Here is a 16037-nt window from a genome sequence, read left to right as displayed (position 1 = left end):
GCCTCCAGGGACTCTCCAGCTCCTCCCACAGCCGCTGCCCTGCACTTGCCAGCCTGGATTGGGGGGGGGGGGCGTGAGTCATGGGGACCTACCCGAGTCTGTCCTGGCGTCCTCTCTGTCCTGGGCCTTCTCACAGGCCCCGGGGCTCCCGGGGAAGGGCTGGTGGCAGAAGAGGCTGTCACACCGCAGGCTGCGGCACAGCTTGGCCAGGAAGCGGAGGACGTAGCGCATGCTGTCCACCACCTGCACGCTCCTCACGTGCTGCTTCCCGTCAAAGGACGCAGACACTGGAAAGGCAGAGACGCCACTCAGCACGGCCGCTCCCCCACCCTGCGAACAGTGCCATGCAGGTGGCTCTGCTGGCTAGCTCAGAAAGGGTCAGGGGATCAGGGGCCTCTAAAGGTGGCTGTGTTATGAACAACCCAGGCAGGGGCAATGGATCTCACTTTAATTCCCAAGGGCAGATGTCCAGCAGAGCACCTCTGAGGGGTCTAGCTCACCTGTATGGCTCTCTCTACAGGAACCTGAGGCTCACTTGGTAGTCATTTATTAGATTGGACCTCAGCCTGATTCATGCCTCTGTGTCCACTTGGACTACTCTTTTTTTTTTTTTTTTTTTTGCCAGTCCTGGGCTTGAGCTCAGGGCCTGAGCACTGTCCTTGGACTTTCTCAAGGCTAGAGCTCTACCACTTGAGCCTCAGCACCACTTCCGGCTTTTTTCTATATATGTGGTACCGAGGAATCGAACCCGGGTCTTCATGCATGCTAGGCAAGCACTTTAACCACTAGGCCAAACTCCCGGTCCCTGGACTACTCTTTAACCTTTCCTCCTTCTCTTTCTGTGCCTTCAAGACAGGTGCAAAGGCCCTGAGGCAGGAGAACAGATGGGGATGAAAGAGAGTGAACCTGGAGCCAAAACAGGCATCCAGGGACAACTCACATAGGTCTGTGGGCCCATGTAAGGCCAAGGGCTTCTACTCAGGATGATGTAGGGAGCCACTGGAAAGGCATGCTGGAATTTTGAGTCTCCAAAGAGAAACTGTGGTTGTTGTAGATGGTGAAAGTGGCTGGATTCTTTTGCTGAAGGAGGTTGTAAGTGGGGGATAGGAGGCAGGAAGACTCAAAGGGGTGGGGGGCACCCAAGTATCCAGTCTTCCTGCCCAAATCTGGAAGCAAATTCTGGAGTCCTGAGAAACAAATTCCAGGCAGTGATTCCACAAAGGTCCTCAGAGCCCAATAGATGGAGCACAGCCCTGCCTGCACCCAATATTCTCCCTGCTCTCCTCTTCAGACACCCCACGTAGTCCTGCTGGCCCAAGCTTCCCCGGCCTCACCTGCCACCAGCTCCCCGCTGTAGCCCTGCTTGATCAGAGAGAAGACCAGCTTCTGTTGGTGGGCGCAGTCAATGCACGCCTGGACGGCCTGCTGCAGCACAGCCGCCGGCCTCTCGGGTCCGAAGCGCTCCGAGAGCTGCTGCAGCTTCCTTCTGTCCAGGTATGGCCCTGGGTTGGCCTGCTTGTTGACGTATAGGCAGACTGTAGGACAGAAAGCACAAAGCCTACACTGAGTGAACATGCCACAGACGGCCCCCTGCCCCTGGCATCCTGGCCTTAGGATCATATGAGGCTGAATTTTCCCAACCTCAGACGCCAGAAGAGGTAAAAGAATCAAACTTGGATTTCCATGCTGGAAATCTTTTCTTCCCCCTCTAAAGAAACATAAAGATTGCCATTTCTTTGTGAAACTTCCATGAATAAAAACTTGACATGCGGGCTAGAACAGCGGTGTACACCTGTACTTCTGGCACTTGGGAGGCAGAGGCAAGAGGATCAAGTTTAAGTGTAGCCCCAACTACATAGTAAGTTCCAGGCTATATGGTGAGACTTTGTTCCCCTCCCCTCACCAAAAATAAATAAATAAATAAATAAATTGAGGGCAGCAGGCAAGGCTCAGTCTGCAGTAAAGCGTCTGCCTAGCAAGTATAAAGTGCTAAGTTCAAAGCCTAGTATCACCAATGCTTTTTATTTTTTATTATTATTTTTTTGCCAGTCCTGGGCTTGAGCTCAGGGCCTGAGCACTGTCCTTGGACTTTCTCAAGGTTAGAGCTTTACCACTTGAGCCTCAGCACCACTTCCGGCTTTTTTCTATGTATGTGGTACCGAGGAATCGAACCCGGGTCTTCGTGCATGCTAGGCAAGCACTTTAACCACTAGGCCAAACTCCCGGCCCCCACCAATGCTTTTTAAAACAGACCTGATGCTTGCCACTCAAGAGACTAGATACCCAATGAGATTCTAAGGAGAATAGAATCTCAGAGGAAATAAATGTTCAAGAAGTCATGTAGCTGAGCCCATTCAATAGTTCCCGTACATTCAAGGTAATATGTTTTCCTCCATAAACATGTTTTGAGCATATATCCTCAAATTGTGTTTGTTTATGGAATATTTTCCTTTTCTGCTATATTAATGCATTGTGTATATGTACAGGAAGGGATCAAATTTCTGTCATGTAAGTCCACAGGAAAATGTTAGAAAGTCTACAAAACTACTTTTCCAAGCACAAAACGTTTATGTAAGTCATGAGAAAACAGGAGCAGAAGATGCAGCTTCTGGGGGTTGGGGTTGGGGGAGGAGGCAGGTCAGATTGAGGAAAATGAAGCATGGGAGAGAGCAACCAAGAATTCAGAGACACTGTGGAACAAATAGCTTGACTAAAAGCATGCAGGCTTGCGGGGGAGGGAAATGAGGACCAAGACATGAGAAAGGGTATCAATGTATGTGAATTAATGCACCTTCTATCTGGCAAATATAATGTAACCCTTCTATTAATTACAATAAAAATATATGAAAAAAATAAAAGCATATAGGCACTATTTTTTTTCTTTTCAGACTTACACTCAGTCATAATCCACCATGTTCAGTAAAAAGAAAAAAAAATGGAAGAAAGGCATCTCTCTTCTTCTGACCTTGTCATCTGATCTTATCTGCTTCCCTGAATAAAAATCACTGTCCCTGAGAACTGAGTGAAGATATTTTATACAAACTTGTCTTCGAAAAACAAAAATACAAACCACTTAGGGGAAAAATGTTTCTTGTTGGCACAAACTGTGTTTGAAAATACTTATCTCAAGGATAGATACCTGTTCTGAAAGGATGATGTGGCATAAGCCAGACATCAGGGACCCAAGGTTAGTGAACAGGCTAACCCTTGAAGTCTCTCAGCCCCAAGGATAAGACAGTGTGACAACAAGAATGACTATTACCAAATGTCAGAACAAAGGGAGACACTTACCCTACAGTGACTTTGAGCCAAACCTCAAGCTGCTTGCTTCCTCACCAGTGGAAATACTCCTGCCTGGGAAGTACACTTTGCACCTGTGATCAGATGTGCCCATACCTGTGTCTGGCCTGTGCTTTCTCTAGCATTCTTTTACTGTCCTTTGCTAATAAAGTCTCTTGGCTTCAACCTGAATGAATCCTAAAATCCCCACCACCACTCCTTTTTGTGACTACATCAAGAATTCAAAGCCAGGCACAAGTAGCTCAGACCTGTAATCCTAGCTACTCAGGAGGCTGAGCTCTGAGGACCTAGGTTCAAAGCTAGCCCAAGGAGGAAAGTCTATGAAATTCTTATCTCCAATTAACCACCAGAAAATCAGAAATGGCACTGTGGTTCCAAGTGATAGAGTACTAGCCTTGAGCAAAAATGCTCAGAGCCAGTGCCCAGGCCCTGAGTTCAATCTCCATGACTGATTTTTTTTTTTAAAAAAAAGAAAGAAAAGAAAAAGAATTTGGTACCCAATGGCCAGGCAGAGTCCTCCTCCCTTTTGGAGCCAGCATGGGGCACTAATGCAGTTGTGTGGTAACAGGATAACAGAGCAGAGGTGCTGGGACTGAGAGACACAGGAAGCAGCTTGGAAGCTCTGGGGAGTGTGGCTTGGCAGAGAGGACAGAGAGCAGTTTCTGGAGGGTAGAATGCCTGAGCTGAGATGAAATGCAAGGATATGATGAGCAGAAGAAGAAGTCATTCTAGATGGAGGAGGAGCCTGTGCTGAGACCCACTGACCAGCCCTGGAAACTGACAATAGAGCAGTCGGAGGGGTCCTGGGAGAATGGAGCCTGCAGAGCCCTGTCCACCATATTAATGGGTTTGATTTTGCTTAAACACAACAGACTAAAGAGTAGGGTTGAGATGGGGGGGGGGCATTCAGTGTGTGTGTACTCAGCATATAGCCGGCAGTTATGTGGCTGTTACCACTAGGATAAAATGATTGACGAGGGAGAGTGGACTCTGTCTGGAAGAGGCAGTTTGAGCTGCTTACTACCCTGACCAGATTGGAAGCTACTAGGGCACAACTCAGAGACAGCAGTAATCTTTGGAAATCTGAAAGTACAACACAGGAACAGAAGCAGCAAGCTCATACTTGTTACCATAGAAATCTGGCCCTGAAAAACAAAAAAACAATCTGATCACTCTTATAATCAGACTCTTGTCCTAGCCCAAAGCAATCCACCGAACCAAAAATGCATTGCAAACCAAATTTCAAGTAATGTAAACTACAAGACAGAGTGATCGCTGAGCATCTTTCCCTTGAGATCCCAGTAGCACTTCTTCAGCTCACACAGCAGCTGTCAGAGGCTAGGCCATCTGTTTACCTGTTCCCCTACCTACCTGTGAGAGCCTGTGGGACCACCAAATTGGGTATGGTGGCTGCATCCTGGGGGATGGAGCTGAGGTCTGGCTCTGGGGTGCTCCTGGGAGGCGAGAGGGCTAACGGAGTCATGAGAACTGGAGGCTTGAGCTGCAAGAGATCCCATGTAGTCAGTGAAAGTCACACCTGTCTCAGAGTCTTTACTTACACCAGTGGAACGATGCTTCCATGTCTTTCTAATGTTGAAGCTTTGACAATCTTCCAATTCAAGGTCATGTTCAAGAATCAGATTTGGGGTTACATTCAGAGGTCAGCTCGGAGGCACTTCCTTACAGCAGAGACATCCAGGAATGACAGTGGCAGGCAGTGGGGGCAGAAGGTGTGGAGATGTCAAGAGTTGAAACTCCTCTGCCCTCTGAAGCAGAATCCTTTCTCCCTGCCTGCCTGTGCTCCCCAGAACCCCATCCACAAGGCTTTCTCCATATCCGCTTGGAGACTGACCCTGAACCTTCCTCACTCTGCAAGGCTTTTGGCTCACAGAGATCACTTGGTCCTGCTGGACCTGGGGGCAAGAGGGGGCGGGGTATGTGTTTTCTATAGCACAGTCACAGTCAACAAGTTGAAAAGAGCTCTTTTGGGCTTGAGATGGAATTGACGCCTAGATGTTATCAGCATGAACAAGTCACTCTGCACCGCGCTTGGTACAGGGACAAGCTCTCTGCCCCACGGGTAAGGAATACATATGCCACCACTGCGACATCTGAACATATTCCAGATAAGTGAGGGGTCAGTCTGTGAGACCCAGGCACCAGAATTTTCTGAAGATACACTGGTTATAACACACAATTAAAGGCAAATACTACTGTTCAACATCAGTGCTTCTTAACTTTTGTGAGCAGCCTTCTGGGGACTTCATTAAATTCTAGGAGTTCTATATGGGACCCAGAGTACTGTATTTCCCATTTGCCCCCAAGAGGGACTAAGACTGCTGGTTCAAGGCCCACATCTGAGCAACAAGTTTGTGTGTATTCCATGGTTAACATACATGCATACATATACATGCACACACGTGTGTGTGTGTGTGTGTGTGTGTGTATGAGAGAGAGAGAGGGGGGGAGAAAGAGAGAGAGAGAGAGAGAGAGAGAGAGAGAGAGAGAGAGAGAGAGAGAGAGAGAGAGAGAGGAAGCTCCCATCCATCTCCTAACCTTCTTTTCTTCCTGGGATTTAAGGATAGAATAAAAATAACTATATGATAAAACAGTATTTAAATGATACTGTATTATACCATCTCCTCACTGCTAGTTATCCAATCATTTAGTATTTGTTTATTCACTCAGAAAACATGTAGTGTGAGCCTGTTTCATGCCTGATACTCTTCAAGCTGCTAGGAATACAAAACAAATGTATCTTCATCCTGATAGAACTGAAATTCTATTAGGGGGAGACAGAGAGCAAATAGAACGAATCAGTGTCGGTGTGCTAATAAGTGCTAATGATGGAATGAAGAGGACCTAGGGGCCTGGGAGCCTAAGAGTGGTATTTTAAGAGAGGGTGTCTTGAGTTCATTTTGTGCAAAGGTGTAAAGGAACAAATCAACAAAATCTCAGATTCCTATGTCGAGAAGAGGCTGGAAAAGATGAAGTGGGAGGACCACTGATGTAGAGCGCATGAGGGTGATGGGAGGTACATGGATTCTGGGTGGAAGCTGAAGGCGGGACCAATGGGATTTACCAACACAATGGATATGGGGCATGGGAGAAAGAAGCTACAGTTGACCCAAACAGGGAGTAAGGCTTCTTAAGGGTAGGGGCAGCAAAGTGGAGTGGGGTGGAGAAGATGAGGATAGTTTGGATCAAGATGTGAAATAAATAGTTGAGTGTGAAGATCTAGAGGCAGTCCAAATGGAGATCGGTATTTGGGAATCATCAGTGTAGAGGTGATATTTAAGACAACTGGAGAGTGGTGAGCCTAGCATTAAGCCCTGCAAGACTCCAACATAAGAAGCTGGAGCAATGAGGAGGAGCAGCCAGATGAGCCAGGAGACAGTGTCCAGTGGGGAAGAATGGAAACTAGAAGAGCAGTGCATTGTGGGAACCAAATATAAAAAAGTGTTTCAGGAGGAGACAGTGTCAGCCATATCCAATGCTCTGATCACAGAAGCCTGAATTGGCTATTAGATATAGCAAGTTGTCTGACTGTGGGGAAGTGACTCAAGCGACACAGCACTTGCCTAGCATACATGAGCCTCAGTTCCCAGTTCAGTCCATCAGAAGCAATGATGATGATGATGATAAAGAATTAGCAACTTGGGCCGGGAGTTTTGCCTAGTGGTAGAGTGCTTGCCTAGCATGCACAAAGACCTCAGTACCACGTACATAGAAAAAAGCCAAAAGTGATGCTAAGGCTCAAGTAGTAGAGCTCTAGCCTTGAGAAAGTTCAAGGACAGTGCTCAGGCACTGAGCTCAAGACCAGGACTGGTAAAAAAAAGAATTAGCAACTTAACAAGAAAAGTTATGACATTGAAATAAAAAGAAAACAGAACCTTCATGGGACTGGCATTCTAATGGTGAGGAGGAGACTGATAACAAATAAGGACGCAATGTTAGGAGGTAAGAGTTTACAGTGAAAGTAGAGAAGGAAGAGACCTGAGGAGGACAATTGAGGAGTTGTACTTTGGGTTGAAATCTTAAGATAGGGTCATTCCTGATTGTAATAAATTTAGGAAATAATGTAAGGAGAGGCCTTGGGATCAAGAAAAACATAATGACTAAATGTAATGTGGCATCCTGGAAAGGATCCTGGAAAAGAAAAGAGAATATCTAAAATAAGCTGAATAAAACACAAACTTCATTTAATCTAATACACGATCATTGGTTCATGGTTATAGGTAAAAAAAATGTACCTGGTGGTATAAAATGCTAGCAATGGGACACTGGGGGTCAGAGAGTATAGAATTCTTGCTCTATCTCTGCAACTCTTCTGTGAATCTACAACTAGCCTAAAGTAGAGTTTATGTGTAAAATACTAAGAGCAAGAACTGTCGAGATGAATTAGACAAGTACAAAGAGGCATTTTCTTGGCTGCCCCAGATGGAAAGACTTGCTGTCCAGAATGCCTTGCAGTATCATACAGGAGCCTTCAAAACCAATAGCCCTAGACAAATGGGCACAGTGAGAACTTTCACCTGAAATTCAAAATCCCAAACAGGTACGGGACTCTTCAGCCTGGTCATGGCTGGGATGATGGTGGGCCTTCTGAAAGAGACACGGTGGGAAAATGGCAGAAGAAGGCAGTGTCAGGACCACAGCTGGAGTGATTAACAAAGGGGCTGGTTCTCCAGGACCAACTCACCTTTCTTTTCCACTTGTAGATCCAGTATGTGCACTAAGAAACCAAAATTCTCTTTTGTTTTCTTCAAAAACTGTTCTTCAGTTCATAGCCTTGGCAAACAAGATTAAAGCCCCAGGCAGATGCCAGAGGCTCATGCCTTTCATTTTAGCTACTCAAGAAGCTGAAATCTGAGAATGTTTGAAGCCAGCCAGGATAAGAAAGTCTGTGGGACTTTTATCTCCAGTTGACCACTAAAAAGTCAGAAATGGAGCTGTGGTTCAAATAGTGAAGCACCAGTCTTGAGTGAAAAAGCTAAGGAACAATGCCCATTCAAACCACAGCACTGGCACACGCACGCGCGCACGCGCACCCCCCCCCACACACACACACATGGACATGAACAGGCATACAGGTGCATGCACACACATACACAAAGATTGAAATCCCACCATTGGAAGCTATTTGAACCTATAGCACATACTGTATAAAAACCAGGGTAAAGCCTTTGGTGAAGACCCTTTTGGTCTTCTTAAAAAAAAAATCTTGGGGCTGGGAGTTTGGCCTAGTGGTTAAAGTGCTTGCCTAGCATGCATGAAGACCCGGGTTCGATTCCTCGGTACCACATATAGAAAAAAAGCCGGAAGTGGTGCTGAGGCTCAAGTGGTAGAGCTCTAGCCTTGAGAAAGTCCAAGGACAGTGCTCAGGCCCTGAGCTCAAGCCCAGGACTGGCAAAAAAAAAAAAACATCTTGGTGGGCTCTTCAATCAGGAGATGCAAGGAAAAGTTCCCTTTTGATCTCTCTGGAGAGTTTCTTAGCTAATGACCTAACACACACTGCTGGCTGGTAAGGGCTCTATTTGAAAATAAAGAGTGCTCCTGGAATGGGGGAGCAACTCTTGGTAGAAAGTATGATTCAGAGGGTTTTGTTTCCTTTGTGGAGGGTAACAAAAGGCCAACGAGGCCATAAAATATGTCATCCTCACAGCAGTGAACCCCCTCTGAAATGTGGTACACAGATGTCCCAGGGAGGGGCCTGACCTCTGAACTCCAGGGCCTGACATCTTGCTGCAGCTCTGACCTTCTTTTACTGTCTGCAATTCACCCGTGCCATCCTCCATACTAAGAAACAGCTCGAGGCCACGGCTGCTCATTGCTTGGGTCTGGTCTGGAAAGAAGAAGTCTGGGTCCATTCTTGGACCAGACAGAGGTAACAAATGCCACACAGCAAGACACAATGTGCACAAAGGTGTCCCCAGACTCCTAGAACTGAGTCTGAGTACTCCTGAGATGAATTGGGTATCAAAGTGGGGAGGGGCTAACAGAAGTGGGGATGAATATGGTCTGTTATTTGCATCTATGAAAATGGAACAGTAAAACACGTTGAGGGTCGTAGCAGCCGTGAAGTTGATGGGGATATGGTGTTTACACCCGGGGAAATGTTACAGGGAAACCCTAATTGGATGACTCATGCATGCTAATAAATTAGACTTGAGAATAATGAGTGATGTTTTAAGTGGAATCCCTTTATTTTTATGCATCTGTCCCCGTGGTCCCTGTGATAGCAGGAATGCTGTCACAGATAGGCACTGGTTTGGAACTGTTCTAGAACACTAAGCTCATGGCTTGAGAAGCTGTGGGGAACTCTCCGACTGAAGTGATTTCCATACATTTCCCTAATTATTTGGGAAGTGGACTTAAAAAGCTCAGACATTTCTGTGTGACAAGGGATCCACACCATTGGACAGCCAGTCCCAAAGCTTTTGTTCTGAATGTCAAGAAAACTGCCCATCTGAGGCGACAGGAAAATTGCAAAATCAGGTTCCTTCCGTGGAATGAATTTCCATCCATCCTGGCCCCAGCAATGCTAGGTCTGTTGTTAATTCTCATTCTTGGGTCATAGACCCCCAGGGATCAGGAAGAAAGCCAAGCAGGAGAGGGAAGATTTCAATGTGTTTTCTTCAGGGACTGGACTTGCTCCCTGGCTCTATAAACAGAAAGGCTTCCCTGCTCCAGTCCACCAGATGTAATTCCCAGATGTTGGGAAGAGCATGGTACCCAAGTGGATGACACCTGCCTGGGCCAGCTTCAGTGAGAGATACAATTACAATCTAAAGCTGAAGGATGGGTATCATCTACAAAGGAGGTTCCTTTTTTAGAAAAGTAACCAGTGAAGAAAACATTATTTTTTGGGGGGATAGACAAATAAAGACATTAAAAAACTAAACTAAAATTAATAACCCCAAAATAACTTGGGATAACCCACTACCTCCCCCCCACCTACTACTTTTCTTCTTCAACATTTGAAAGGACTGGGAGAATGGAAGGAAAAAAGGTTGAACTCATTACCAATTCTTCCAGAAGTTCTTCTTGCGGACCTGGAAATAATTTCCATACATTTTTCTAAATATATGACAGTTAATTGCCAATTTGCATTTGGTTTTAGTATTCAGGTCCCAAGATAGGAACACAGCCTTGATTTCAAGAAGAACAAATGGAAAGAAATGTCTAAAACTCATTTTCTAATACTTGAAAGGCTCATGGAAGCCATGCTTAGTGTTCTTTCTTCTCCAGTAAGAACTTCAAAAAAATGAGAGAAGCCCAGTAAAAAGTGCCCAAAAGAGTGTAGCCTAGTGGTAGAATGCTCACCTGGCATGCACTAAGCCCTCTGTATACCACATACACAGAAAAAGCTGGAAGTGACTCTGTGGCTCAAGTGGCAGAGCACTAGCTTTGTGCAAAAAGTGACCAGGGACAGTGCCCAGGCCCTGAGTTTGAGCCCCAAGACTGGCAAAAAACAAACAGAAAGAAAGAATAGAAAAGGTGCCTAGCCCCTGTGTTCCAGCCTCAGTACCAGCACACACAAAAAAGAGCGGGCTGGGAGCATAGCCTAGTGGTAGAGTTATCTCCTAGCATGCATGAAGCCCTGGGTTCGATTCCTTGGTACCATATTCTCAGAAAAAGCAAGAAGTAGATCAAATGGCAGAGTGCCAGCCTTGAGCAAAAAGTATCCAAGGACAGTGCTCAAGCCCTGAGTAAAAGCCCCAGAACTGGGGGGAAAAAAAAAACAGAACGGGCGGGGAGGAGTCATGCTCTTGGTTCCTGTTAGCTTATGTACCCATATCTTTACTTATTCTCCAAATCATTCATTCTTAAAATGGCTAGCAGAGCAAGGCACAGGTGGCTCACACCTGTAATTCAAGCCACTCAGGAGGCTGAGATCTGAGAATCCTGATTTGAAGCCACAATCTCAGGGGAGAAAAGTCCTCAAGAATCTTAATTTCCATGTGCAAATTTCCATTTGCACTGAAGAGCTCAGGGACAATGCACAGGCCCAGAGTTCAAGTCCCATGACCCACCCCCCCCCAAAAAAAGAATCTTAATTTCCAATTAACAGGCAAAATATTGGAAGTAGAGCTATGGCTCAAGTGAGTAACGCCAAACGCCAGCATAGAGCCCCTCATTCAACCTCCAGCGCCAGCACAAAAAGATTTTTTTTAAAGACATAAGATTTGGCGTGAGTTTGGCCTAGTGGTAGAGTGCTTGCCTAGCATGCACGAAGACGGGTTTGATTCTTCGGTACCACATACATAGAAATAAGCCAGAAGTGATGCTGTGGCTCAAGTGCTAGAGCTCTAGCCTTGAGAAAACCCAAGGACAGTGCTCTGGCCATGAGTTTAAGGCCCAGGCCTGGCCCAAAAAAAAAAAGTCATAAGATTTAAATCTTGCCTCATATGCCTCTTTGTAGCCAAATGTGACATCAACACCAATTTATAAGCAGGAAAGTCAGATTAACACTGGGCATTCTTCTCATGACTGACTCCCCTGAAGACTTTTCTACATCCTTTGATACTGGTTCGCTCACAGCATTCATTTTAATGTCTCAGGAACATCATCTGCTTGTACTAAAATAAATGGTGAATGAGTACTGGAAAGTGGCTCCAAGAAACACTCCAGTGAAAACAGGGAACAGCTCATGGTCTGACACATGCATCTAACTGTTACCCTAAAATCTGCTCTCCTAACTCCCCAGCTGGCTAATTTGCGTTCTCCTCTTATCAACACACACACACACACACACACACACACACACACACACACACGAGCTTGCACTGTGCTAACTGTGAGGCCTTGTCTGTCCTATGCTTTACGGAGACAGTCTTCTTTATTATTCTGAGTTTACCATCTTCTCCTTCGTGGCAGTTTGTAGTGCAATTCTGCCCAAGTCCCTGGGAAACCCAGCCCTGTGCCACTTTGGAGAAGGAGATGATGGAGTCGTACCTTGTACCCGGGTTTCCGCCCTCTTTTCTTCGTGGTCTTCAGGGCTGGTGAAGGAACAGTGGGAGCTGAATAACGGTTGTGAACAGCCATCTTCCCAGGTGTGGCGTGTAGTGGGGGTCGGCCTCGCTTCCCCGGGGGCCTGGGGGTCTGCATCTCGGCAGGTGCCAGTCTTACGGAATGAGATGGCAAATCGCTCACAGGCAGAAGAGAGGCTAACAATTAGTCCTGACACAAAACAAAACAAAAACCAGAGCATTTATCTGAGGAGCAGTTGGGAGGGCACTTGAGGGCATTTACCAGGCATTGAGGCTCTATCCTGACTCCGGTGCCATTTCAAGGACAATGAAATGACCAGGAGGGAACAGCAGAAAAGACAATGGAATCCTGGCTCCAAACACAAGTGACAACATTCCCAACCACAAGATGATGCTGTCTGCAACTCAGGGAGTCAGTTTAACTTCGGATTATTTTTAAATGGTCATAAATCCACAGCCATTCACCCAAACTCATCCTGTCTCTGTGGCTGGGTTATAAACTGTTGTGACATCTTTTTTGCCTTTTCCCCTTTAGTTATTTACTAAGTAGGATCTCATGTCTTTTGCCAGAGGCTGACTTCAGATGGTGGTCTTCCTACCTATACCTCCTGTGTGGCTGGAGCCACACCCAGCTTACTGGTTGTTAGCCTATCTCCTAACCTTTTCCCTATCTTTACCTGGATTGTCATCCTCCCAATATCACTTTCCAAATAGCTGGGATTATAGGTATGAGCCACCACATCCAACTTCATCTATGTTTCGATCTATGGGTCAGTAGCCACTTTCCAAAAAGGTGGACATGAGGGCATCACATGAAACCAAAGAAGTCTGCCAAAATTCACTGACTCTACCTCTTATACTTTTCACAATGGTTCTGAAATGAGCACAGCTGGCCTTGGATGGGGAGGGGCAGACCAAGAAGAGTTATATGAGATCACTTATTAGTGGGCTGAGTGCAGATAGCACCCCAGGGTTCTTTGCATAAACCCCTAAGATTTCATCCTGGGTTGCCAGAAGAAAAGCAGAGAGCTGGCAGTGGAGCTGATTTGGGGAAGAAAGGAAACATGACTTCAAAGGCCACACATCTCCACAGCTCTGGTGGCTGCAAAGAGATGGTGCTGCTGCTAAGTGCACTGACATGGAATGAGTGTGAGATGCCTGGATAGTGCAATGGCCTCCAGAAGCGAGGCAAATGTTTACTGTTAAGAATCCATGCAGGCTGGGTGCCAGTGGCTCGTGCTTAATCCTAGCAGTTCAGGAGGCTGAGACCCGAGGACCGCAATTCAGAGTCAGGGCGGGGAAGGAAAATCCACGAGACCATTCTCCAACAAACGTCTCTGAAAATGGGAGAAGTGGCACTGTGGCTCCAGTGGTAGAGCACTAGTCTGGAGCAAAAGAAGCTCAAAGACAGAGCCCAGGCTCTGAGTTCAAGGCCAAGGGCCGGCCAGAATAAAAGAGAGGAAAAAAGGAATCATTGTAGCAGCAGCAGGGCAGGCTGACAGGGACATCTCTGAACTTGCCTTCTGCCAAGCAGGGAAAAAGACTTTGCTGGGCAACTACAAGTATTGCTTTTCTTTTTTAGCAAACCACTATTTCCTGTTTTGTTCTCTATTTTTACTTTATGTTTAGTTTTGAGAAAGCCCTAGTGGTTTGGTATTTGGGTTTTTTCTTGTTCAGCCTTTATCTATGAAACAAACTTTCAAGACAATTGTGTGTGTGTGTGTGTGTGTGTGTGTGTGTGTGTGTGTGTGTGTTATAAACCAACTGCAGATCTACAGACCAACTGCAGACCTATGAAACAAACTTTCAAGACAATTGTGTGTGTGTGTGTGTGTGTGTGTGTGTGTGCGATATAAACCAACTGCAGACCTAAATTCCTTCAAGGATTTTGCCAAGAAAAATCCTTAAAACTCAAACAAGGAAATGACAAGAGCCAAATAATGCCAATCACAAAACTGCTCATGGGGAAATCCAGTCACCAATCTTGGGGAACATGTGACTTCCCCAAGGGCAACAACCTCTCCAACGCAAGCAATCACCGGATTTTCAGGCACACAATCATTCACCCTATAGTACAGACAAGTGTAACTCTGATGTCTTCATTATGCTACCCTTTGGGGGAAAAAAAAAACACGTATCTGAGTCACTTAGTACGTTAGACAGAGGCATAGCAACTCAGTGTTTGTTCTGGAAGAATTCACTGTCTCTGAAAGAGACACCACATCAGCAACAGACAGCAGTCAACAGAAATGAGTATGAGGTGACACTGGAACCAAGGCCCGCACATTTGTGAACACTGGGGAAAGACACATTTTAGAAGTGAACGGTGAGGGCAAGTGCATAGTGGTCTTGAAATTTATTTTGAGCTTTGCCTCTCCAATAGATAAGGACCAATACAAGAATCAAGAGAACTGGCTTCTGTAGACAATAAGCAGACCCCAGGAGCCAGGAGCATGGCTGAGTGGTAGAGTGGTTGCCTAGCATGCATGAAGCCCTGGGTTCAATTCCTCGGTACCACATACAAAGAAAAGCCTGCAAGTGGTGCTATGGCTCAAGTGGTAGAGCACTAGCCTTGAGAACGCTCAAGGACAGTGCCCAAGCCCTAAGTACAAGCCCCAGGACTGGCAAAAATATAAAATTAAAAAAATAATAAGTAGACCCCAGGGTGTCAGTGTCCTGAGCTGCCAAATGGAAGAACCAGAATTAACCAGGTGCACGTTACCACTCCTCACGATGATTCCCTTAGGAAAAGGACTGTGAGAACCCTTCAGAATTTATAGATCCCCACAGAACAGGATTTGTTTGCTTGTTATTGCAGAGAAAAGGACAATAGGAGCTCTATTTTCTTCTACCTCTTGTCACATCCCAAAGACATCACTTTTTTTTTGTTGTTTGTTTTCTTTGTTAGTACTGGGGCTAGAATTCAGTGCCTCTCTCTCTTGCTTAACTTTCTTTGCTTAAGGCTGGCACTTTACCACTTGAACCACAGATTGACTTCCAGTTTTGGGGTGGTTAATTGGAGATAAAATTCTCATGGACTTTTCTGCCCGGGTTGGCTTCAAATCATGATCCTCTGATCTCAGCCTCCTAAGTAGCTAAGATTACAGCCTCCAGTGCCCGGATCATTTGATTTCTGAGCAAAAGCATGCATTTAGATGACACTAGGCTTCCAAGTTGGTGTATCTACAGTGTGGCACAGCATCTGCCTCTCATCTAGACAGTGCCCACTTTGGGGGTTGGGGGTGTAGTTTCCAGCAACACCCTGATATCTGAAAGGTATCTGCTGGGAGGCTGGGAGGAAAAGCAGGTGCTGGGTCTCTGTCCCCACACGCTGGCTGGACATGGTCCACTCACTGGTTTACTTCCAGCTTTCATTTTGCCAAGAGCACCCCAGGGTCTTTCCATCTGAGGAGTGCTGAGCTGTCTCTGGACATGACAAAAGACAGGGTAAAGCGAGCAGGCTAGAGCAAGACAGTCAGGAAAATTCTCCTCCATCTTACAAGAGAGAAAATAAATGTCACTGAACTCACTTTATTTATTTATTTATGTGTTGCTGGTCTGGGGCTTGAACTCAGGGCCTAGGGGCCACCCTTGAGCTTCTTTTGCTCAAGACCAGTACTCTACCACTTGAGCCATAGCTCCACTTCCAGATTTTTGGTAATCAATTGTAACGAAGAGCCTCATGGATTCTCCCACCCAGGATGACCTGTGATCCTCAGATCTCAGCCTCTTGTGTAGTTAGGA

The 16037-nt window shown here is 46.0% G+C and overlaps 1 protein-coding gene across 1 annotated transcript in view; it reads right to left on the bottom strand.

Moving 5' to 3' along the window:
- Nucleotides 1–12473, bottom strand: part of Scml4 (Scm polycomb group protein like 4) — a 30688-nt gene extending 18215 nt beyond the window's left edge. Inside the window, exons 1-4 of the mRNA XM_090338331.1 lie at nucleotides 12259–12473; nucleotides 4672–4801; nucleotides 1335–1535; nucleotides 93–287 (exon numbers count right to left, since the gene is read on the bottom strand). Of these exons, the coding sequence (XP_090194457.1) occupies nucleotides 93–287; nucleotides 1335–1535; nucleotides 4672–4801; nucleotides 12259–12411 (679 nt within the window). The 5' untranslated portion in view covers nucleotides 12412–12473. The remainder of the gene's footprint in view (nucleotides 1–92; nucleotides 288–1334; nucleotides 1536–4671; nucleotides 4802–12258) is intronic.
- Nucleotides 12474–16037: the final 3564 nt, after the last annotated feature.

This window comes from Megascapheus bottae, chromosome 8 (assembly GCF_031878675.1).
Source record: "Megascapheus bottae isolate mThoBot1 chromosome 8, mThoBot2.hap1, whole genome shotgun sequence".
Lineage (NCBI taxonomy): Eukaryota > Metazoa > Chordata > Mammalia > Rodentia > Geomyidae > Megascapheus > Megascapheus bottae.
The sequence above is the reverse complement of the archived record's forward strand: the minus strand, read 5'-3'. Positions and strand labels throughout refer to the sequence as shown.